The 25,070-nt window shown below is 50.8% G+C and overlaps 1 protein-coding gene across 5 annotated transcripts in view; it reads right to left on the bottom strand.

Annotated features, from left to right (window-relative positions):
- AKT2 (AKT serine/threonine kinase 2) overlaps nucleotides 1-25,070 on the bottom strand; it is a 644,724-nt gene that overhangs the window by 91,217 nt on the left and 528,437 nt on the right. For all 5 annotated transcript variants that reach the window (XM_086938261.1, XM_086938260.1, XM_086938262.1 and 2 more), the window contains one exon: nucleotides 11,543-11,671. In XM_086938261.1, coding sequence (XP_086794387.1) covers nucleotides 11,543-11,671 — 129 coding nt within the window. The remainder of the gene's footprint in view (nucleotides 1-11,542; nucleotides 11,672-25,070) is intronic.

Below are 25,070 nucleotides of genomic sequence, written 5' to 3'. Positions count from 1 at the left end.
GCTGCAACAAGTGCAAGTGCTCGCCGGACATAGGACGGTTTCTTGGAGGTATGTTTGGAGGAGTGGAAGTGAGTTCCAGACAGTAACCGTACTGGATAAGAGATTTGACCCACCTGTCCGTGGTGATGGATTTCACGCGGGCAGGAACTGCTGGAGTCTCCCCCCGACCGGTGTTGTGTGGTCGGGGGGCAGTGACAAGGCGTCACTGTTTGTTGGTGGTGGTGGACCTGGAGCTGTTGTTTCCACGTCCCCTGCCTTTGATGTTGTTGCCCCTGTAACCACCTCTACCCTTGTTGGTGTATGAGGTCTGGGTGTTGCTTTTATAGTATTGCGTGGATTGCGATGCCTGACCCCTTGAGGTGCCCCTGTTATTGGAGCGGCGAAAGGAACCACCCCGAAACTGCTGGGACTGGAGAGCCCCCATCGACTTGGCAGTGTCCGTGTCTTTTTTCATTTTTTCAAGGGTTGCATCCACTTCAGGGCCAAACAGGTGGTCTGGATTAACTGTTTGATTTAAGATGGTCGTCTGAACGTCTGGTTTGAAGCCTGATATTCTAAGCCATGCATGCCTACGCAGTAACACGCTAGTGTTGATAGCCCTGGAGGCGGTATCAGCCACGTCCAGTGCACACTTAATGGAAGCATTAGTGATTAGCTTCCCCTCCTGAATTAGCATTTCTGCTGCCTCTTTGTACTGATCAGGTAAGTGCTGTAGAAGTGTTTCAAGGGTGTCATAATGTGCCCTATCGTAGCGTGCGAGTAGGGCTTGCGTGTTTGAGATGCGCCAAATATTAGCTGCCTGCGCAGCAATACGCTTCCCTGAGGCTTCAAAGATTTTTGATTCTTTGTCTGGGGGAGGAGCATCACCCGTGGTCTGCGAGTTTGCCCGCTTGCGTGCGTTGGATACAACCAAAGAATCCAGTGGCAAGTGTCCCTTGATGTACGTTGGATCAGTGGGCGCAGCCTTGTATTTTTTGTCAATACGAGGATTGATGACTCGCGCCCGAGTGGGCTCCCTGAAAACCTCTGGCGCGTGCTTCAGCACTCCCTTGAGCATGGGCAATGTCTTGACTGACTTTTCAGCCACTGAGAAAGTGTCAAACAGAAAATCGACATCCACTGGATCCGCATGGAGGTCGACATCGTGATTGGCCGCAGCTCTCTCAATCAGGGCGCTGAAGGCTGCAGAGTCCTCTGTTGGAGAAGTTTTTGCAGCAAAGAGCTGAGGACTGAGGGTCCTCAGGGTCGCCTCCAGCAGACCATGGCTCATTGACCTCCTCAGGATCCGAGTACGCCGGATAATTGTACTCGTCCTCTTCATCTACATCACCATCCCCAGCGTTGGAATGAGTTGGTGAGAGTTCCAGATTTTGTGGAGATGCAGGCTCTATAGGGGCAGAAGTACCCGCAGAGTCCAACTTCTTCTTGAGTGGAATACGAAAATGTTCTAACACTGGCTCCGGGGTGATCTTCCTCTTAAGGAGAGAAAGTTTGCCTGTGTTGGCGTCGATGACAACCTCTCGACGCTCCTCGTCCGCGAGTGGCTGGAGCCGAGGCTTCGGCACTACCAATGACGCTTTAGGCGTCGACACTAGCTTTAAGGGCACCCCGGCCCCATGTCCAGGAGCGAAAGCCTTCGGCGTCGTCTTCGGCGGCAGCGTGAAGCGGATCGGCGTCTGCGCCTTTGCCGGTTTCTTTGGAGGCTTCGGCACCACATTCTTCGGTTCGGGAGCCAATGCGTCCTTCCGAATGCGTTGAAGGGATTCCGTGACCTTCTTGGTTAAGGACGGGGAGGGCTGTCCCGCCCCGAGCGATTCCCCCGAGGCCGGAGTTGGGTCGGCGATCAAAGGCACGTTCTTCGGAGCCGACACATCACCACCTTTGGCCTCGACGCCCGGAGTCGGCGCTGCCAGAGCTTTGGGGTCGTCCTGACGCTTCTTCGAGGCTTTTTTCGGGTCGTCGACCTCGACCATCTTCGGCGCCGACGCGGCTGCGTCGGTCGTCTTCGCAGTCGGCTTCGACACCGGGGTCTTCGGGTCGGCCATCTTGGATTGGCCCTTGGTGTCGGCGGCCATTTTGGACCTTTTAGGCGCTGAGGCCTCAGTAGCCTTCTGTCCCACCAGTGCGACTTTCACTTTCGGTTTCGATACCGTTGGTGTGGACCCTGACGACTTCACTTTCGGTTTCTTCACCGGGAGTGGCGCATCACCAATGTCCGTGGCCGGGCCCGGAGGCGGGGCCGTGGAACGAGTAGTGAGGTCTTGGGTAAGGCCCGAAGGCGATCCCTCGACCTGGGCCGTATAATGGGGATTGACCCCTGAGTCAGTATGAGGATGCTCCTCCTCTGAGCTATCCTCCACAGTGGCAATGGCCCCGTCGTCGTCCCCTACCTCTCCGACGACTTCTTCAAACTCCTCGTCCCCCGCGTCGTAGTTGTCATCTTCTGACGCCGGGCTGGAGTCTGAAACTTGTAAAACGGTGTCGTCCTCAACGTCTTCCTCGAAGATGTTGTCCGGCGGGGGCGCTGATAACTGGGCCTGGAGTCTAGCGGCCCGACGAATCTTGAGAGTCTTCTTACACCGGAACTTGGAGCAGGCCATACACCTGGCCTCATCGTGGTCCGGCGACAAACACTTGTTGCACACAGGGTGCACGTCGAGGTGTGAATACTTTGAGGTGCACACCGGGCACCTCTTAAACGGAGTCCGTTCCATGTTAAGTAGTCTGGAGCGTCGAGTAGGCCCGACCGCGCCGAGAGCACGCGGAAGGGCAGCAAGTGTTCGGAGCTGAGAAAGAAACAACCCGAACGATGGACAATACCGACGCGAATCCTAAAGACCTTTTGGTCTCAAGTAAGAAAAGTTAAACAACTATCGATTCCGACAGAGGGAACCGAAACACATCCGAACCCAATGGCGGAAAAAAACAATCTGGGGATGGAGGCGATGCCCATGCGCACTGTAGTCCAGGGGAGGAGCCACCTATCTCGTGATACTTCGAAGACTCTTCTAGGACAACAATGTGCAATCATCCGGACCCAACACTAGGCGGCGATCTATGCACAGATATGAATTCAGCAGCCCACATGCCTCGAACATAATTCTTCTTAAGGGCCAAAGTGCAACATTCTACCACAAAGGAAAGTGATGTTACAAAATCCCAAGATGTGTTATCCAATGCCTCTTGTACAATTTTGATGGTGTCATCCTGTGGAATACAGGTATAAAGGCTTTCAATGTCCATTGTGACAAGAAGGCAGAGCTCATTGGGCAGGGTGATGGTACACACCAAACATTGCATGCACCATCTGGCATAATCGCCGAGCAGGAGGTTAGTAAGCCAAGAAACCTCAGAGCCATACTTACTGAGACAGAGCAAAGGCTGAAACACCAGGATCATAGCCAGGATGTCCAAAGGATCCAGAGCTTCCTGGCATAAGATGGACAGGTGGTCCTTAAAAAGTTGTCTCCTGTAGGTGACAGTTGTGGTTGGTCAAAAAAGGAATGGCAGGGCATAGCCCCACTGGACAATGTGGAGGACACACTTGATGGATGTGATCTTTTGCCTACCCTGCAGGAAGTGGCAGATCCTGCCTTCCACCAGATAGCTGTGAGCTGCTATGGGTGCACTAAAGAGATGTTGTGGGCGTTGCAGGGGAGTGAGGGGGCAGATGGTGTTAGAAGATTGGGAGGAACGCTGTCCCCGATAGCCAGGTTGGTCTGCTGGACCCACAGCCTGACCTCGAAAGGACTGTAAAACCTGCAGTGCGGGCAGTGGGGGCTGATGGTCGAGATACGTCTGGCACGGGTAGATCCCCTAAAAGGGCAACATTACTGAGGGGATTGCAGAGTGGAGAGGCCCAGAGATTGGCTTGGCTTTCTTTAAAACATTCTAGGGCCCAGTCAGTCTCTTGTCAAACAAGCGGGAGCTATCGAAAGTCATGTCCATTAAGTATGCCTGGGTGTCCCTATTTACGCCTGTGGCTCTCATCCATGCATGGTGTTTAAGCACCGCAGTAGCTCCCATAAGCCTGCCCAGACAATCTGTGGTGTTCAGGCCTGAGCGGATGATGAACCTGGCTGAATCCCGATCATCTTGAAGGGTTTGGGCTAATGAAGGCTGTAAGTCTTCTGGGACAGCAGGCAAGATCTTGCCTACCGTGCCCCAAAGTGTTTAGGTATAACCTCTGAGTAGGCAGCTCATATTAACTGACCTCAGAGCAAGACTGGACAAGGAGAACATACATTGCCAAAAGTGTTCACTTATTTCAAAAAGTGCTCGGGTCTAACCTACCTGTAGATGCCTGTTCTACCAAGCTCTCAGGTGTTGGATGGTGGGTCAGAAAACAATCTGGGTCACCTGGAGCAGATCTTTGGCAGCGGGCAATTTTTTCAATTGCCCTTGAGGCCTGTGCATGGCTTAGCCCAAGTGCCCAAAAGTGTGATAGTAAGGGCTTCACAGAGGTAAAAGAGGTTTGGTCGGTGCCTGGTAAGGTGGTAGGACCGCTCTGAGGATGTTCGTTGTATCCTCCATAGTGGGGAATTGGCAGTCGAGTATCTACGCAGGCCTTCCGATCCCTTGACACTACTCTGGACAGCTACTCTGTTGCTGGTCTCTAGGGGAAACCACTTCAGTGTAGGGTGAGGTGAGGTGCCCTGTCCACTGGCTGCCTGCAATTCAATATCCTTTTGTCTGCATCATTGGGGGGGGCACATTTTCCCCACCCCCTCCACTTTCATCTCCTTAATGTTGATCAAAGTCTTAGCCAAAAAGCTGGTGCAATGTATGTGCATGATCCAGATAGTTGGATCGTGTCTGAGTTTGATGCGTTCAGTATAGGCTGTGGCATGCCAATATCAGAATGTAGCCTTGGCCGAGCCAAAACCCGCTCTGAGTTGGACAGAACAATGGGTTGGAAGTTCTACTCCAGCGCTAGTCACATCTGTGCTGGCACCGATGAACAAGGAGTTGTCGCTGATTTCTTCTTCAAGCCACACAGCAGAATAGAACTGGTGGTGGGCTCAAGAGGTCCAGATTATGTCAAATGAGAAACTGCTGGCAGTTACCGAAGATGGGCTGGGAAACAGGGCGTGCATCTGGTCTGTAGTCTAATCGGGTCCTTGATGGAACTGAGCGAGACAGAGAGCCACAGTGACTTTCTAGCGTCTCCTCCAAAGAGTGGCGGGAAGGGGCAGAAGGGTAGCGGAACTAGGTTTGTGCTCTCGACTGACTTAAGAGTGGGACCTACACGAAGCCTTGTACAGCTTTGCAATCTCAGATGGTATTTGGGTTCATCTGGGCGCAGTAGTAGCAGTTCTTGGAGACATTCACTAAACCCAATCACCAAATGCACACCCCATGGGGATCTTTCACAGACATCTGTTTGTGACAATGTGACATGGTTTAAACCCTGCAGTCATAGGGGGTGACATGCCTTGCACAATGGAAAAATGTTTAGGAAAGAAAAATCCTCTTGTTCGACGTATCCATCAGAAAGGCCGCTGTATCTAACCAATGGACATTAATGAAGGTTACTATGCAGGAGCTGTATGTTACTACTGAGTCAGCACTGGACAAAAGTACTCAATGTGGCAGCTTTACATGCCCTTGTAGTGGGCTTGCAAGCTTCTTTCAGATAAGACTGCACTCTTCTGAAAGCTGAAGGTATGTCAATTCTAGGACCTGAACTGCCAAATAAGAAGACTAAGTGACTTGAGATTTGGGGGTAATAGCTGCCCTGATGCTGTATCAATATAGCTGCAAACACAGATAACTTCTGGTGTGGATGAACAGAGTTATCCAAAAGTATGGCACAGTCTCGCCAATGTGGGAGCGATCAGAATGAGCTTCATGGGAATCTGCCTCATTTTCCCCACTATATAAGGAATTCGTGGTAATGGAAGAAAAGCATAGGCAAATATCTCTGACCAGGTAAGCCATAAAGCATTGCAGATGGGATTCGGATTTGGGTACCTGGAGAAGTTTAGACATTTTGCATTTTCTGCAGTGGGTGACAGTGGGAGTCCAACATCACTGGAATTATTGAAGAAATGCCTGTGGGTCTGCCTCCCAGTTGTCTGTGTTTATAGTTGTGTCCAGATTAGAAGGCCTGCAAAGTCATCATCTAATCCCGGGAGATGTTCTTCTAGGTGAAAGACTTGATGAGGATTGGCCGAATGTCTATTGTCAATGGTAAAGTTGACAGATGGGACGAGTAAGCAACAGCTATTTATGGATGTAGTACATGATGGTCATGTCTGTACAAATAAGCGTAGTCTCAGCTAATCACAGTGTAAAAGGCTTGTAGTGCCAATTGCACTGCCATCAGTTTTAGGAAATTGATGTGGATTTTTTGTTGGGGTGACCAAGCACCCTTCATGGTTTGATTGTTTAGATGTGCCCCCCCACACCCCCCCCCCACACCTTAAGTGAGGAGGCTGTGGAAATGGTCAACTGCAGCTGAGATTCGAGAAATGCCCAGCCCAGTAACAAGTTGTTTCATCATTGTAGTTGTGCTGAACCAATGTCAGCCGACATAATGTGGTAGTTATCACTCCCACGTTGTTGGGGTAGCCATTGGCTGTCACTGTGTTCAGTATGGCTCCCAAGAAAGGTTGTACTGCATTTACCGAGAAACAATTTGTGCAGAAACAACACTACTGGTTGACTGTGTGGTAGGCATTGTAGATGGCTGCTGCTCTTTATCGGTCAGTTGTCTAGGTAAGGAAAGACGTGAATGAGGATGCAAAGAAGGTGCACCCCAACCAAAGCTAGAAATTTGGTGAATACCCTTCCGGGCTATTGTAACCTCAAAATATAGTATTTGAACTGGTAGTCCTGTCCACTTACCACAAGCCTGAGGTATTGGTGATGCATTGGTTTGATGGGGATATAAACATAGGAGTTCTTAGCTCGAGGGTCCCCAAATAACCCCAAAAGCGGAGGAATATTTTCCTGCAGAGTTGTCATTTTTAGGTGCTCTGACAAGATGAAGCGGTTCAATAGCCTGAGATTGAATATTGACCTGAATGTTCTACCCTTTTTGTAGATAAGGAAGCATAGGGAGCATATTCCTTGTCCTCTTGGAAATGGTGGAACGGTGCCCCCTTTTGAAACAACGTCCCCATCTCCTGTGGCAGCCCTTGATGTTGTGCCTGTAAGGTGGCACATCTGGAGGTATGGTAATATATTTTAAGCCGTATCCGTGGGCGACAATGGGCAATACCCATGTATCTGATGTTCTATCTTCTGAAGGGCAGTGTGTGATAGCAGTAATGAAAAGCAGGTCAATGCTTTGAAGCAGACATTCCTTTAGATTGGCCTTCTCTGCCTTTGTCACTGCTGTTGCTTTGGCCTACTCTTTTGAGATAGGGCTTTGAACTTTTTCCTCTCCTTGAAAGGCCTGCTGTTTTTTAAAAGCAGGGTGCTGAAGATGTGGAGGTGCAGCTTTTGCTCCTTCCCTTGCCGGCTGGCGCCAAAAACCAGACTGATTAGTTTGGGAGTACCCCTAAAGTCTTGGTAGCATACAGGTCTTTTTTGATCTCTTAGAGCAGTGTGGCCCCTGTGCTCCGCATACATTTTCTCTGTCAAAAGGTACATTTAAGAACGTTATTGCACTTCAAGACAGAAACTGTAGATTCCTAACCAGGCATGTCCTCAGAGTCAGACGCTTGTCTTGGTCTCTCTGGAAGAATTGCCAGCCATACACAACACGCATTAGATTTTGGCATTGGACATTTTCCCTCTTGAACATACTAACTTTTCAAGTATGCCTCTGGCAGGTGTTTAAAACAGCTGTCCCATGCCCACCCAGAGGTATCAGTCATATCTGAATGGGATCTTAATGCCATGGAGTCTCTTTGCATCAAGACTCAGCCAGCTGGTGCACATCCCCCGGAGCAAAATTACATTTTCTGGGCCAAGCGGTGTAGACAGTCCAGGCCTCTGCAGTGCAGTTTCAAGGTTGGAAGCCTGGATCTTTCAATGTTGATGTCTGCCTGGGGGTCAAAACTCCTGATGAAGTTGCACCGCAGAGGAAAAATCCTCAGAGTTTTTATAAACAAAATACAGAAACAAAAGTCCCAGCCACATTAATTGTACAGTGGTTTTGTTAAAACATACAATAGAAGCACCGAGAAGCATTATACTGCAGATCCCAGACAGCAGCGATGAGACTATTCTGACTTCATGATGGGCTGGTGACAAAATGATTACAGCAAGTACAGCATATGGAGAGGATGCGAATAAAGGCATCTTAGAGGAGAGCAATGACACACGGGTGTTAACGATGAAGGCACATGCTGTTTTATCTTGGAAATATGAAGATACTCATACTGCTACATAGGCTATGGCCTCGCTTACAGATGTCTCTCCCTCCTCTTGCTCCCCCACAGGCCGACGGGTGAGAAGAGCATGTTACTTTCCTCAGGCAACACTCTTTTCTAGTAGAAACTATCTAGCCTCAGATTCCTTATCTTTTGAATATTGCCCAGGTGTCAGACTGGATCTGAAAAATGTTCAACATTACCTCCGTGTGCTGGCAGGTAGTACTGTGCAGTTCCACACTGAAGTCATCCAGCTCCAAAAATGATGTGAGGAGCCTATTTAAGCGCCACTCCTGCATACTGGTGTCAGTTGCTCTTGAGACTGTCCGCACCCTCAGAGAGCCTCAATAGCAAATTGGTTGTGAACAGTGCAGATTCTGAGACTTTGGATCATAATAGATGGAGTCAAATCACATAATAGGAAGGATGGGAGGAATGGGAGGGTCAGTGAGCAATCTCTAGCGATGGTCTCTACCAGAAAGTGAGTTTCCAAAGGTAACTAATTTGTTCTTCTGATAGAGCCTTCTAGCCGCAGACTCACCTTTTGAACAGATACAAAAGCAGTACCTATTCGGAGGCAGGTATCTGAATTGACTCAAACCAGAAAATCCCGCAGGACTGAGCAGGCAAACTGCCCCCCTTGGTGAACCAGACTATCCAGACATTAGTGCTTCATTAACATATGGAGGAACTCCACATGCGAATGCAGTGGTAGCATCTTTGGTCCAGATAGAATAAGCATGCAGGCTTTCTGGAAACTGTTTTTGGCGCAATGATAGCAGATCCTAATCCAAAGCATGATACAGAGGGAGATGGTTCTCTTCTGTACAGCCTTGCCTTTTTTCACTTTAGAGAGCCCCACAAAGAGCTTATCGTCCACCAGATGTTCTTTGGTACAATCCATGTAGAAGCTCCGTCATCTTTTGGAGTCCAAGCAATGCAATATCCCTTCTTCCTCAGAGGGGTAAGGCGGAGAATAAAATGTCCTCAGGCTGATGGTTTGACCAATGTCATCTTCTTGCATCAATGGAATCGGCATTGTCGCTGAAGTGCCAGTAACTGGCATGGATCCTGGCTCTGAAGGCAGAGTCCAGCTTGAAGAAGGAAGAGACCCCATGATGGTCTCCAAGGGTCCAACTGGCGCAGGGGCATGCTTGATGGAGGCAATCCAAAGGAGAATGTCTCCGCACCATGGGGCACGAAGGAGTGGCAGAGGGAGTCAGCAAGGGTCCAAAGAATTGAAGCATGACCTTGTGGAAATCTTCAATATGTTCAAGAGAGGTGGACGACCTCAGTAACTCGGTTTGCACTGGGACAAGTTGCAGGGTCGGCTCCAAAGTCAGCTGTCTCCAGAAGTGAGCTTGAGATATATGCTGCCGCCTCTGCATTTTTTGTTCTTTTTTCTTTTAAAGAAGCTTGTGAGTTGAGTAAGGGGGCTTAGTCCCACTTAGATTATTTGTACTTTTTCTTTGGGTCAATCAATTATTTTGATCAAGACGAAGCCCAACCTATGGAACAACTCCTCCCACTTCAGGATCAGGAACTGGACTGAACCCACGACATGGACTGGTAAAGTCTGCCACTGCTGTGCAATGTTTAGTTTCGCCTTGCGGTTTCATATGGCCCTCAGGTTCATCAACAAGCAATCATTGCAGGACTTGGAATCGTGACCCAGAAAAATCTGATGAGGATCTGCAGACATTTGTTTGCGACAGTCTTTACAGTGCTTAAAACCCATTGTTTTGGGATATGACATTTCCCTTGCATAGAACCATGTTGTCACCTTGTCACTGTAGTGGTGGCACAATACGTGCTGCATTCCACTACTAAAATTGTGCTTACTAGTACATGTTTTACCATATACTAGGGCTTATAGGCAAGTTAAATATGCCAATCAGGGATTAGCCTGTTGCACATACACATTTAATAAGTTAGAACGCATGCAATGGGGCCTGGTCAGACAGGCCCAGTACACTTCAGAGACAAAAACCCAGTAGCATCAGCCTAAAAATGTAGGGGGTGGGGGAACATACAAAAAGAGGTACCTTTTACACTATTGTGTGAGCCATTTCCAAGAAAAAGCTGTAACAGAGGGAGATATGGTGTTCTTCCTCTGTGACAACTTCAATGCCAAAACAAGATTGATTAGACAATATTTGGAGCGGAGCTGGACAAAAGGAAAAAAAGCAATTGCTGGAGTAGGGGCAAACATCTAGATGGAAAGTATCTTAAAAGAGAAGGAAACAATTTTGATGCACTTTAAAACTCCAGAAATCTGTATTATAGGGGAGGGGGGCAAGACTCTACCGTCAAAATTCTAAAAACTGCCATATCACATTTTAGCTCCAGTGGAAAAGAATTGCAAACTGGTATCATATGGGGGCAGCAAAACCATCACCTTCCATTATTATATCTGAGCAGCCCGTCTGATACCCTTTTTAATAAACATTTCTTGATTTTTCTTTGTTTTAACCTTCTCCATTTTTTTATTAACATTTATTGTGTCTGTTTCACCTGTGCAAAAGGCACACTTCCCAACAGAATTTAAATCGAAGTTGTCAATCTGTTACAATTACTTGCAGCTATCACAAAATGCTAAGAATCTTCTTGTGATCAATGAAAAGCTTCCTGGAGTTTATGTTTCCAAGTAAAAAATAATGAATTTAATGTCAAAGGGGTTTAAAAAGGGATTTTGTATAACCTACAGGTGTTCAGGAAAGAAATGAAACCCCTAAAGTAATGTTCAAAATAGTATGATTTTACAGCACCCTTTTAAGTGCTGCTTTAACCCCTTCGCTGCGGTGGCTATTCTGCCGCAGCGCTAAGGGGGTGGGGCGGCCGCGCGGCGGTTCCGTGCTTGTGACGGAACCGCTCCGTCACGGCTTGCGGGTGAGCTGTGCTTGTGACGGAACGGTTCCGTAACGAACCCGCCCGCCCATTAAATCGTCTGCGCAGGCTCGGAATTCGCGCCGCGCAGGCGCGGAATTCGAGCCGCGCAGGCGCGGCGAGCGGGCCGTGACGGAACCGTTACGTCACAAGCACAGCTCACCCGAGGCTTGTGACGGAACGGTTCCGTCACAAGCATGCAAGGGGTTAAGGTGGTTAGTCTTTAACTAGATGTGTAATAAAAAATAACAAATTCAACAACTGACATCAGTACAAATAAAGCGGTTTGACCTATGAAACATGGAAAAGTTCACCCAAAGCACTATATATACCTCTGGAGCCAAGTATTCTGGTGTACCACAGAAAGTCTTCATAGTCGCTCCATCAGTAATTCCTTCCTTGCAGAGCCCAAAGTCTGTGATCTTAATGTGTCCATCTTTATCCAACATGAGGTTTTCAAGCTAAAAGATTTTTTAAAAAAATCAATATGCATCAAAGTCTATTTTATATAATCATTGAAATAAATGTGAATTAGATGTTTATTTCCTGGTTTAGGCAGTGAGATGAAGTGAACATAGCAGTATCATACATAGACATTTTTAAACAACATAGCAAAGAATAAATAGCAGACAAAGCACACAGTTATTGATTTTAAGTAGGAATGACCTGAAAACATTACCCAGTAAGACTGGTTTTGTAAGTGATCTTTTTAGAAATCGGCATTTGAAGGAAAAGTAACTCTTTGTGTATTCTCCGCCTAGTTTTTTAAACTAAAGTTACTTTTTTTTTTTTTTTAACACAGTGGCACTGCGGTCCAGGGCCCAGTGTATGTGCTCTGACCCCCTAAGAACATGACAAATTGGCTAATACCTGACTGAAATGTATCTTACCCAGAAATCTATATGGTACTGTGAGTACCCAGGGCTTCCATGTTAAATTTCACTAATGGACTGCAGGGCCTATTGATGAAATACCACATGTCAATGAAGATGCAAAGAACACCTTTAGAAGCCTCTCCTTTATCGACGGAAGGAAGGCTTTTAACTACAAGCGGATGGCTGATATGGAGCTGGGACTCCCCCAGAAACCACTGATCTCCACCTCTACCAGATGGCCACCCCAACTCAGAAGTGACGCACTGGTCTGTCACTGACCTAATGGCAGTCCAGCAACCACCATAGCAGGTCCTTTGCAGTCTCCTTTGAAATGTGAACGTGGTCCAAGAGGTCCCTTTGACGGTGGGACCCCCTTGGAGTTCAGATCCCATGCTGAGCCTGCATATACTACCTGGGATGGTCAACCAGTGAGATGCAGGAGACCATTAGCCCCAGTACCCTCAGAGTCGACCTCACTGAAGTCCAAGAACAAAGCAGAAATATTTAAGTTACAGCCTGAATGCCCTGGCGTCTCTTTCCCAGGGAAAGGCACAAAACTGAACAATGTTCAGAATGGCTGAGATGAAAGGGAGTGTAGGAAGCTGGCTCTGTATATAATATATTAAGTAAGGTATAGTGTGCACAGAGTCCAGGGACCCAGAGGTATAGCAGGGGCTAAATTTGCTAAGTACTAACGTACGAGTTACTTACCTTCGGTAACGATGTATCTGTTAGAGACTATTCTAGCCGCAGATTCCTTCACGTAGAAATATCCCCAGGTGTGAGACTGGATCTGGAAATTTTTTGCCACAGCATCCCTGCGCGCCGGGGCGGGGCGGCATCACGCGACTCCGCCCAGGAGTCGTCCACCCACGTGACGTCAGCGAGGTCACATGAGCCCCACCCCGGCGCGCGCCTACGTCAGTTTTCATCTGCAAACTTTTCTGCACCACAATGCGGAACCACCAGACAAAAAACTGTGGGAGCATGGGAACAGTGGGCGAAAGAGTATATAAAAAAAGAAAAAGACACCCTAAGGAACAGTGCAACACTGCAGTGTCCAAGGGCAGGGACAGAAGGAAGAACAGAGCAGAGCCCAGAGCGGCCACCGTGCCAGTACATAGACAGCCACCCTCCCCTCTCCCTCTGAGACAAGGAACCTGCGTAAAAAGACATGACACATGTAGCAGGCCTACAACCCTCACCCCCAAACAAGGAAAGAGAAACTCCCAACAGGCAGGAACAACCCATCTCCAAGCAACCCCGGCATAGAGGTCAACCACCCCCCAAAAAAAAGGGGTGACGCACGACCAGAGGACCCCGACTCAGAGGTTAGCAGAGGGGCTAGAACCCCTAGCAGCAAGAGGAAGGGGAGGGAGGGAAGAGATTGAAGGCAAGCCCCCCCAAACTGGAGCAGCCAGAGCAGCTGGGCATAGGAGCACCGTAACTCTATCTTCCAAAGAACCAAACAGGAGGAATGAACAGCAACAAAACGGAGCCACTGTCAAGAGCAAAAGAAGGTACTCAGAGGAGACATAATCCCCCACCTGGAGGCGAGTACCGAAGACCAGCCCAGGGGTCCTCGCAGAACGGGGAGGAAGGGAGGGCCGTGAAGGAATCTGTGGCTAGAATCGTCTCTACCAGATACATTGTTACGGGAGGCAAGTAACTTGTACATCTGATAGAGACTACTAGCCGCAGATTCCTTCACGTAGAATAGATACCCTAGCAATACCCACAGGGAAGGAGGGTCTGCGAGAGGACCCCCACCAGTCAAGACAGGACAGAGGGCCCACAGGGGACCAGACCTGTAGACCAGGGAAGTAAACTCGTCCACTCCAGGCAAGAGGACCCGCACATGTCGAACACCAGCAGCCCCCGAGGGATGTAGGAGGAGGCAGGAAGAGTGAAGAGGCCCGTACACTCACAATAGAGGAACCAAGGGCAAGGCTGGAGAGGCCGAAAAACCCCACTCCACCCTCCAGGCAACAGAGTTTCCATTCAATGCCAGGACAGGCAGAGGAACAAGAAGAGGAAGAAGAAGCATAGAGGGCTGAGGAAACAAGGGAAGAGGCGAGCTCACCAGAAGGGAAGGCAACAGGCCAGCCAGAACGGGACCCATAGCCATAACAACCAGAAGCAAGAAGAACACAGAAGCATCCCAGCTCTCAGCAAAAGAGCAGGAAGAAGAGGAAATGCCCGGATCCACCACTACCAGGGTCGCGCATGTGAGAAGGTGGCCTGATATGCAGTGGTCACTATTCTAGTGAACACTATGTATCAGTCCAGCAACCCTTATTGATGATTGGTTGTAAGTCAACCTTATAGACCAGCTATCCTAGTAGCGTGGATACGAGCAGTCTAAGGCTAAAGACTCGAGAGGGCGCGTTAAGCCAGCTGTTATACCACATATACCCCTTGAACACCAAGTGAAAGGACACCACACAAGTGTTATGAAAATAAACAGTTATTTATTAAAGATCACAACAGCCCTGTACTCTTTATGAGGACAGGGTGCTAAGCACAAACCAAAACTCTTACAAAAATACTTAAGTTAGCACAGTATATACAAATGCCCGAGGGGCACGGAAAACCATATACTTGAAAAGTGGAATGCGAAATTACTAGCAGGTAAGTATAGTACTAATAGGCTTTGGAATCGCTAGGACTTGACTATAGAATCGTTAGATTACTTCTAGGAGACCCAGGGGACTCGGGTGCAGTGTGTGCACTCTCACGCGAGATGCGGGACAAAGTCTATGGTAGCTAGAATTTGCAAAGTTAGTGTTCTCGGGCGAACCCGACCTGGTAGGGAGAAAACGAAAGTAGATTCTGACCCTTGGATAGTGAGGCTATGCTGGGGCACCGAAATGCCGAAGTTACCTAGCCCAGGGGCTGCAGCTGCATAGGACTCAAAAGACGTCGGGAATCCTCGTTGACGGACCAGGAGCCTGGAAGAAAGAAGTTGCTGGCAGGCGACCAGTGAAGAAAGTTCGGTGGATCCAAGCCTGGATCGATGGAAGATGACACCTGAAAGCAGAGGGGACCAAGTTCGAGACTACTAGCCAGTAGTCAGTGGGCACCAGGAGGGCACCGGATGGTAGCCACCTCGACAAGGCGTGTGGGTGACGCTGGGCTCGGAGATCTCACGGACCAGGAGGCGTTGTCGGCGACCAGGAAGGAGGATCGAGCTGTCCCACGAAGATAGAAGCTGTCGGCGTCGCTGGACCCAGGATTGGGCAACAAAGCCTTGGCAAATTCAAGCCCACGCGGTGGACCTAAAATGGCGTCTGGAGTGGACCAGGAGGGTCCGGGGTGCCTCTCTTCAAGAAGGAAGCAAGGGCCAGTCTGGAGCAATCAGACCAGCAGCAGTGATTTCGTCGGGCGTCGTTCAGAAGGCCACAAGCCAGCCGGCTAGTAGCCAAACAACGCGGTGCACAGCAAACAGCAGAAGGGCCCCACGCAGATCGTGGAGATGCAGGGGGGCTGATCTTGGGTGCTGGAGCTGCGCAGGGTCGGGGCTTCTCGGACCCCAAAGCACTCACCCGTGGAGGACACGGTGGGCTTGCAGTAAAGATGTCGTGCAGTCTTGCCGATCGTCGGTCCCTCGAGGTCTCGTCGCACTCACGGTTCTCAGCTTGGCTGTAGAGGTGAGTAGAGGTCAGAGGTGCCAGGGAAGCCGGGTCTCGTCGAGCTGGGTCGTCGGATTCGTGATGAAGGACTTGCAGCAGACCGCAGTGTTCTTTAGGATGGTGCCTGCGGATGCAGGGTGACTACTCCTTAGCCACAAGGGAGAATCTTGATGAAGAAATCGTGAAGTCCTTTTGCAGAAAGTCGTGTCTTGATTCCAAAGATGATCTAATTTGAACAGGGGGCCCGCTCCCATCTTTATACTAAAAAAGGGGGCTGACCCGGTGACTAGGTCCTGCCTATGGGTGGGACTAGGAGGGGGGTGGTTACACCCCTCTGCCATGCCGGACTTCCCCAGGCCAGGGGCTGGTGTGCCCCTGGAACTGGTTCAGACCGGCCTATGCGTAGTGAGCACCGGGGTGCCACTCAGCAGTCACCTTCCTGAAAAGCCCTGCCTACCCAGGATACACAAAACCATGTCTGGGACGGTGCTAGCACCGCCCCTGACAGGAAACCCTTTGTCCAGGCTCCCCTCGCTGGAAGGACTCCCAGCTACAGGGGGTCAGACTCGTGTCTGTGGTGGCAGCATCCATTTTGTGGAGCTGAGGCTTTAGTTAACTTTAACCGGGGTTCACAGTTACATACATGTCGTGTCCCTCTAGAAGGGTGGAATGCTAACCCCGTCGCCAGAATTGGCGAGGGGTTAGTATTCCAATTCGTATGACACCTTACTCGACATGTTTTGATAAAGCAATACCAAAGTTAGCATTTAACCGCGAGGATTATAATGCACTTAAGAGTATATGGTATGCGTTATCATGGAACAGCTATTAGGACTTGGTTCCGCAAGCTGCAGACAGGCTCAGCTCATGCCAGAGCACCATCTCACACAATTCCAAGCACTCTGCCTTCAGGATTGTCAAGGCCTGCCATAGGAGTGACTGATAGGAATCTGTGTGTCCATTTTAGGGTTAGGTATAGGTATACTACACCTACAGCAAAGGGTGATTACACGACTTTGCCCCAGCTGTCATGCAGCCAGTTGTGTCAAATTTAGGAGGCCAGCCAGGGGTGGCATAATACATGCTGCAGCCCCTGGCAGCCCTGGGTACACCCATGCCCTGAGTTACACGGTCTGATAGGGTGGCCCAGTACCAATTGGAAATGTACCTAGGGTACATGGAATCCATTTTAAAGAGAGAGCAGTAGGCCTGGGGTCCTGATTGGCAGGGTCCCAGGTCGACTATGTCCAAAACCAGCTAAAACACAGGGCAAAAAGTTGGGGCAACCATAGTCAGGAGGTACCTTCCTACACAACCCCCCCCCCCCCCAAACGAAAGGAGATAAGGCTATCCTTGTCCAGGTAAGCCTCTATTACCTAAGTGGCCATATAAGGAAGGACCAGCTCTGGCTTGGTTTCCCCCTGTGTCATGGTCCACTAGGCAACCCCTCACCCTAAGGGTATCTGAGGGTCTCCACCATAGGGAATCTCTGTCTCTGGTGTGTCTTGGGAAAGAAGAAGGCTGATGCTGGGATGGAGTACTGAAGTGAGGCTCCTCTACCTTTGGGCTCAACTTCCTCCAATCACCATCCATCATGTGTGCCTTTCTTTCTTTAGCTGAGATGCACTGAGCTCTCAGGGTCAGCCTCTGGCTACCTAAAGCTGGAGGCTGAGTCCCTCTGTTTGGCTTACTGGAGGGACAGGTCAGGTTTGGGGTTTTTAGGCCCCAGGTTTGGCTGTGCCCAACAGTGTCCAGCTGGGGAAGTTCCCTAACTACTTTTAAGGGGATCCCTCAGGAGTCTGTTCTATTTTCACTTGGCTAGGTTTACCAGCTTCAGTGATCCTAATCTGCTGATTAAGGGGTTCTTTTGGACAGGGGGCCCTTTGGGGTCCACCACTGGCCTCCCTGGTCTCTTCAGCCCTGGGCTGACTGAGGCAGGGTAGAGAGGTGCAGGTTACCTGCTCCAGACTGGGTCCCACCTGGGAAGGGTCCACTGCCATCAGGGGCCCTGCCAGGCTAGGCCTGACTACCTCTGGGGCAGTTCCTTCAACAGGGGTAGAGTCAGTTCCCTGAGGAGGCTGGCTCTCACCTAGTGTCTGGGAGGGGGAAGACTCTTCTTCCTCCTCAATGCTCTCTGTTTGAGTGGAGTGATCCATTGTTTCAGGCTTCACAACCTCACTATCTGTCTGAGTAGAGGCTGAGACCATTTCAACCTTGCCAACCTTTTCAGGAGGGCACTCAGTTTGTGTTTGGGCTGTGACTGTCACAGACCTCCTATCCTGCTCTGGAAAGTCTGTCTGAGCCTGGGCAGTGGCTACCACTGCCCTTCCAACCTTTTCAGGGAGGAATGGTGCTTGGACTGGGGCTGTAGCTATTACTGCCCCACTAACCTGTCTGGATAGGCCTATCATTCTGGAATGAGTTTCTTGCTCCACCTCAGCCCATGCTGAGAGTTCCAGGTCATTCCCCAGTAAGCAATCTACAGGTAGGTTATCTGTCACTGCCACTCTCATGGGCCCTGTGACATTACCCCAGCTGAGCTTGACTACTGCCATGGGATGCCTTCTCTTCATTCCATGAATGTCTGTCACCTGATAAGTAAAACCAGGGGTCAGTTGAGCAGAGGGGACCAGATGGTCACTCACCATGGTGAGGCTGGCCCCTGTGTCTCTGAATGCCTCAACTTTCTGACCATTCACTAAAACTTCTTGTCTATACTTTCCCAAAATGTGGGGTCCAGTAGTGAAGTTGGCAAACCCCATGCCAGTCTCACAGACAAGAGTGTGGTCAGGGAACCTGGCTAGGCCATAGTCCTCCTGATTGCCCAAAGTAATGCCCACCACATTCTTGGGGGCACTCCCACCACCTGGGGGATTACCACTAGTGGTAACCGGAGGTTTAGGAGTATTACCTGGGGGTATATTTCCCTTATTACCACTTTTAGGGCAACTGGCATCACTTTTGTAATGACCCACCTGTTTACAGGTATGGCAATAAGGTTTCTTCTGTTCTGAAGGAGTGTTCTGGGACCCACCACCCTTGTTGGAGTTTTGGGGCCCTTGGGAAGTCTTCTCTGTGGATTTATCCCCACCCTTCTCTTGAGGCTTGGTTGATTCCTTTTTCTGGTCACCATCAACCAGTGTATTCTTCAAGATTTTGTAATTGTTAGCATCCTGCACCCTTGTGGTGAGGAGCTTATCTCTACCTTTACCATCAAAGGAGAGCCACAAGATAGCTGCCCACTGACTTTGGGGAACACCCTGCACAGTGCAGGCTCTCTCAAAAGCAGTAATCCATTTGTGGATGTCATCCCCTTCTTTAAAGGGGGGCACTATCTTATTCAGGTGCTTTGTATCAAAACTCCTTTCCCTATTGCTAGGTTTATTGCTGCCACCAGTGGGCTGTAGCCCACATAATTCTTGCTCTCTAGCAAGGGCAAGTCTCTCTTTGGCCAGGGCAAGTTCTTCCCTTTCAATCCTCAGTTTGATTGCCCTTTCTTCAGCTTCATACACTCTCCTCTTAGGGGAAGACATCCCTTTGTGAGAAGAGTTGAGAGAGCCATTGGTTCGAAGGGATCTGTTAGAGCCTCTTGATAGAGACCTAACTCGTCCATTCCCAATGTTAAGCTGACCTGAGAGTGGGCCCAGGAGTCCCCCAGTACCAAGCTCATGTCTGCTTAAGTTGGACCTGGTTAGTCTAATGACTTCTACCTGTCCCTTATCTGCCTCATCCCCTGACAACTGGTCTTCATCCTCATCCTCAGCATCATCTGCTTCCTGGAGGGGATGGTCCTGGCTATCAAAGGGTCCCTGTAAGGAGGGCAAACTTCCTTCTGGATTAGAAGGGTCTGGGTTACCAGCCCTACTGGCATCATAAGCCTCTAAGAGACCAATCAGAAAGGAAGTGGTGGGGTTAGACCCCTGTTTTAGTTTCCTGAGAGTACACACTTGTCTCATCTCATGGAAGCTAAGAGCAGCATATTTTGAAGTACGGACCTGTGGAGGGTCCACTGACACAAGGGGATACTCAGAGTTTCCTCCTTTGTCTGACATGCTGATTCTAGTGTGGTGTAAGTGATGCACCTACCTACACTATGTGTTTCCCTACTGATCCCTTGCTAAGAGTTGCAGCCAAGGTGTGCTAGGCCTTGAGGAGCTGCAACAGCTGGTTCAGTAGAACTCAGAGTATTCTAAGCTTGGTTATATGTACTAACAGTACTTATGTGATCTTTCAGCAAGATATTCTTAGGATACGTGTGGTAAAACAACAGCAAGCTCAAATCCCAACCGCTGCTCACCAATGTGAGAAGGTGGCCTGATATGCAGTGGTCACTATTCTAGTGAACACTATGTATCAGTCCAGCAACCCTTATTGATGATTGGTTGTAAGTCAACCTTATAGACCAGCTATCCTAGTAGCGTGGATACGAGCAGTCTAAGGCTAAAGACTCGAGAGGGCGCGTTAAGCCAGCTGTTATACCACATATACCCCTTGAACACCAAGTGAAAGGACACCACACAAGTGTTATGAAAATAAACAGTTATTTATTAAAGATCACAACAGCCCTGTACTCTTTATGAGGACAGGGTGCTAAGCACAAACCAAAACTCTTACAAAAATACTTAAGTTAGCACAGTATATACAAATGCCCGAGGGGCACGGAAAACCATATACTTGAAAAGTGGAATGCGAAATTACTAGCAGGTAAGTACAGTACTAATAGGCTTTGGAATCGCTAGGACTCGACTATAGAATCGTTAGATTACTTCTAGGAGACCCAGGGGACTCGGGTGCAGTGTGTGCACTCTCACGCGAGATGCGGGACAAAGTCTATGGTAGCTAGAATTTGCAAAGTTAGTGTTCTCGGGCGAACCCGACCTGGTAGGGAGAAAACGAAACTAGATTCTGACCCTTGGATAGTGAGGCTATGCTGGGGCACCGAAATGCCGAAGTTACCTAGCCCAGGGGCTGCAGCTGCATAGGACTCAAAAGACGTCGGGAATCCTCGTTGACGGACCAGGAGCCTGGAAGAAAGAAGTTGCTGGCAGGCGACCAGTGAAGAAAGTTCGGTGGATCCAAGCCTGGATCGATGGAAGATGACACCTGAAAGCAGAGGGGACCAAGTTCGAGACTACTAGCCAGTAGTCAGTGGGCACCAGGAGGGCACCGGATGGTAGCCACCTCGACAAGGCGTGTGGGTGACGCTGGGCTCGGAGATCTCACGGACCAGGAGGCGTTGTCGGCGACCAGGAAGGAGGATCGAGCTGTCCCACGAAGATAGAAGCTGTCGGCGTCGCTGGACCCAGGATTGGGCAACAAAGCCTTGGCAAATTCAAGCCCACGCGGTGGACCTAAAATGGCGTCTGGAGTGGACCAGGAGGGTCCGGGGTGCCTCTCTTCAAGAAGGAAGCAAGGGCCAGTCTGGAGCAACCAGACCAGCAGCAGTGATTTCGTCGGGCGTCGTTCAGAAGGCCACAAGCCAGCCGGCTAGTAGCCAAACAACGCGGTGCACAGCAAACAGCAGAAGGGCCCCACGCAGATCGTGGAGATGCAGGGGGGCTGATCTTGGGTGCTGGAGCTGCGCAGGGTCGGGGCTTCTCGGACCCCAAAGCACTCACCCGTGGAGGACACGGTGGGCTTGCAGTAAAGATGTCGTGCAGTCTTGGCGATCGTCGGTCCCTCGAGGTCTCGTCGCACTCACGGTTCTCAGCTTGGCTGTAGAGGTGAGTAGAGGTCAGAGGTGCCAGGGAAGCCGGGTCTCGTCGAGCTGGGTCGTCGGATTCGTGATGAAGGACTTGCAGCAGACCGCAGTGTTCTTTAGGATGGTGCCTGCGGATGCAGGGTGACTACTCCTTAGCCACAAGGGAGAATCTTGATGAAGAAATCGTGAAGTCCTTTCGCAGAAAGTTGTGTCTTGATTCCAAAGATGATCTAATTTGAACAGGGGGCCCGCTCCCATCTTTATACTAAAAAAGGGGGCTGACCCGGTGACTAGGTCCTGCCTATGGGTGGGACTAGGAGGGGGGTGGTTACACCCCTCTGCCATGCCGGACTTCCCCAGGCCAGGGGCTGGTGTTCCCCTGGAACTGGTTCAGACCGGCCTATGCGTAGTGAGCACCGGGGTGCCACTCAGCAGTCACCTTCCTGAAAAGCCCTGCCTACCCAAGATACACAAAACCATGTCTGGGACGGTGCTAGCACCGCCCCTGTCAGGAAACCCTTTGTCCAGGCTCCCCTCGCTGGAAGGACTCCCAGCTACAGGGGGTCAGACTCGTGTCTGTGGTGGCAGCATCCATTTTGTGGAGCTGAGGCTTTAGTTAACTTTAACCGGGGTTCACAGTTACATACATGTCGTGTCCCTCTAAAAGGGTGGAATGCTAACCCCGTCGCCAGAATTGGCGAGGGGTTAGTATTCCAATTCGTATGACACCTTACTCGACATGTTTTGATAAAGCAATACCAAAGTTAGCATTTAACCGCGAGGATTATAATGCACTTAAGAGTATATGGTATGCGTTATCATGGAACAGCTATTAGGACTTGGTTCCGCAAGCTGCAGACAGGCTCAGCTCATGCCAGAGCACCATCTCACACAATTCCAAGCACTCTGCCTTCAGGATTGTCAAGGCCTGCCATAGGAGTGACTGATAGGAATCTGTGTGTCCATTTTAGAGTTAGGTATAGGTATACTACACCTACAGCAAAGGGTGATTACACGACTTTGCCCCAGCTGTCATGCAGCCAGTTGTGTCAAATTTAGGAGGCCAGCCAGGGGTGGCATAATACATGCTGCAGCCCCTGGCAGCCCTGGGTACACCCATGCCCTGAGTTACACGGTCTGATAGGGTGGCCCAGTACCAATTGGAAATGTACCTAGGGTACATGGAATCCATTTTAAAGAGAGAGCAGTAGGCCTGGGGTCCTGATTGGCAGGGTCCCAGGTCGACTATGTCCAAAACCAGCTAAAACACAGGGCAAAAAGTTGGGGGCAACCATAGTCAGGAGGTACCTTCCTACACAGCACACAACCTCAAGAAGCAATAGCAACATACAGAAACGCCATGGAGAACAGGCACCCGAAGGCGACCCGCACTCCCCAGCAGAGCTTAGCTATATAACAGCTACCACTACCCCACATAGGGTACGGTAAGTCCCAAGACATGGGAACCCTCTTTGGAAGAACTTCTGCAGCAGAGGAGAAAACAAAAGAGTCCAGGGGGGAAAAACAGCCCTACGGAAGGCTTGACAGCAGCCCAATGAAAAACAGAAGGCCTAATCTCAGGGCCAAGTCTGTGTAACAACTCCAGCGAAAACACAAACAGTCAACAAAAGGACCGTCCAGCAGCCAACAATGCCAAAGTCCCAGCAAGGAGGACCCAATGGCCAGAAAACACAATCTACAGCAAGGGCCATCTGCCCAAAAAGGCCCAAAACCAGCTCAACCCCGCAGTCACTGAGGAGGAGGAGAATAAGGCGGAGGAGGACGGAGCCCTGCCAGGAACCTCTGTATGGCAGAGTCAGCCGGGGCATGGAACAACACGCTGCCATCAAACGAGAGGTCAATGAGCCGCTCCCAAATATTTTCAGGGAACACGCCGTCCCTAAGCCAAGCATGGCGAAGGAGGGCGACGGAAGAAGCCATGGCCCGGCCCTGCACCTCCGAGATGTCCAGAGCGGAGGGGAGAATTAACGCTGCTAGCTCCTGGGCATCTAAAGCATGATGCTGTTAGTCCACCTGAACAGTCTCCTGGGAATCTGCAGAGCCCAGAGACTCAGCTGAGTTCCACAAACACGAAGAGGCCCTAGCCAATACACACAAGGTGTTAAGGGCCCACAAGGCAGCACTGATCGAGGCGAACATGTTCCACCCCCAAGAGTCCAGCCAGCGGGCCTCCCGGGGCGGCGGAGTCAACAACTGTGGCAGGGAGGGAAATGCAGTCCGCAAAAGTGGACTGGCAGCAGAGGGGTGGAGGGCAAGGCACGCCGGGTCACGCGGTGCTGGGAGGTGTCGGTGCTGAAGGTGTTGAGGCACCGGATCCCAAGAGGCGCGACGCCTCCAAGCCCCCGTCAGGGAGGAAAGGAGCGAACCCTCAAAGGAAAGGAAGATCTCCCTCCCACCAGAGCCCTGGTGGAGAACCTCAAAGGGATGGTCCGCCGGAAATGAGCAATCGGGTCACCATTGCGTAGAATGCACACAGCAGTGGACACCGTGTGAGCGAAGGCCCTACCCACCTCCGTAGGGCCCCGCGGAGAAGAAAGCAGCTCTTCAGTGGATGACTGCTGCAAACTAAGGCGGCCGTCCCCGAAACCAAGCGGGACGGGCAAGGGCCAGACCTGGAAGCCAGAAGGTACCGAAGAATGAGGGACCTGCCGCTCCTCTGAAGAACAACTCGGCCTCAGAAAAGGCGGGGAGCCACTCTTCGACGACGACAGTGAAAAAGACACCACACAGCGGCCAGTCTCTGGGGAAGAGGACACCAATATGCAGCCAGCCTCCGGAGAAGAGGGAGCATCCGAAGACGAATCCGCGGCACGACCTCTGTGTGGAGGCGTAGACTTCGCACCCTGAGGCAGGATGCCAGCACCATCCAGCGCCGAAGGAGAGACCAGATAGGGCTCCACCAAGTCACACCGCGCCGGAGACCGGAGTGGAGTCAGAGCCAAAGAGGCCAAGGGGCGGCGCCGGAACGACGCAGACTCGACCTCCGTTGAGGCAGCCGCCAGCATGGAGGAACAAGAGGGACCAGGGATAGTGACACTAAGCCCTCCGCCAGCCTTGGCCCAGAATGTGGCGGAGGTGGTCCGGCGACTCATGCGGTGGCGCCAGGGACGATTCAACCTCAGGCTCTCCCTCCGACGAGGCAGCCGCTTGCGGGAAGGGAGGAGAGGGGCCTGGAGGGGAACTTAGAGGTTCCTACCCCGCCTCGACCCAGAGCGGTACGAGGAGAGGTCACTGACCTCTGCGGTGCCGCCCTGAGCAGGCACCGTGGCAGCGTCAGCTCAACCGTGGATGAGGCTTTTGCCTGCCCAGAGGGCCGAGCGGGGCTCGGGGATGTGACCCGAGCCCCGGCGACCTCGTGCGGGAGTTTGCGGCAAGGCAGAGGTGCCGTGGCTTGAAGGAGGGACCCCCGAGGGGCCGTACCCCAACAGCACCACATCCTCCAAATCTGGAACCAATTTCCGAACCAGTCAGCGCCGGAGCCACCGGGGCCTCCGCGGAGGGCCACGTGTAAGGCAAGGGATTTGCTGATGCCCCAGGAGGGGAAGGAGGAGGAGACGCCAGCGAGGCCTGCAAAGCCACCGCGTATGTCTCTATCTGGACTCTCAACGCCCCACCACCGGGAAATGGTGGA

This window comes from Lissotriton vulgaris, chromosome 9 (assembly GCF_964263255.1).
Source record: "Lissotriton vulgaris chromosome 9, aLisVul1.2, whole genome shotgun sequence".
In the NCBI taxonomy this organism is placed as follows: domain Eukaryota; kingdom Metazoa; phylum Chordata; class Amphibia; order Caudata; family Salamandridae; genus Lissotriton; species Lissotriton vulgaris.
Note: the sequence above shows the minus strand (reverse complement) of the source record. Positions and strands in the feature narration are given on the sequence as shown.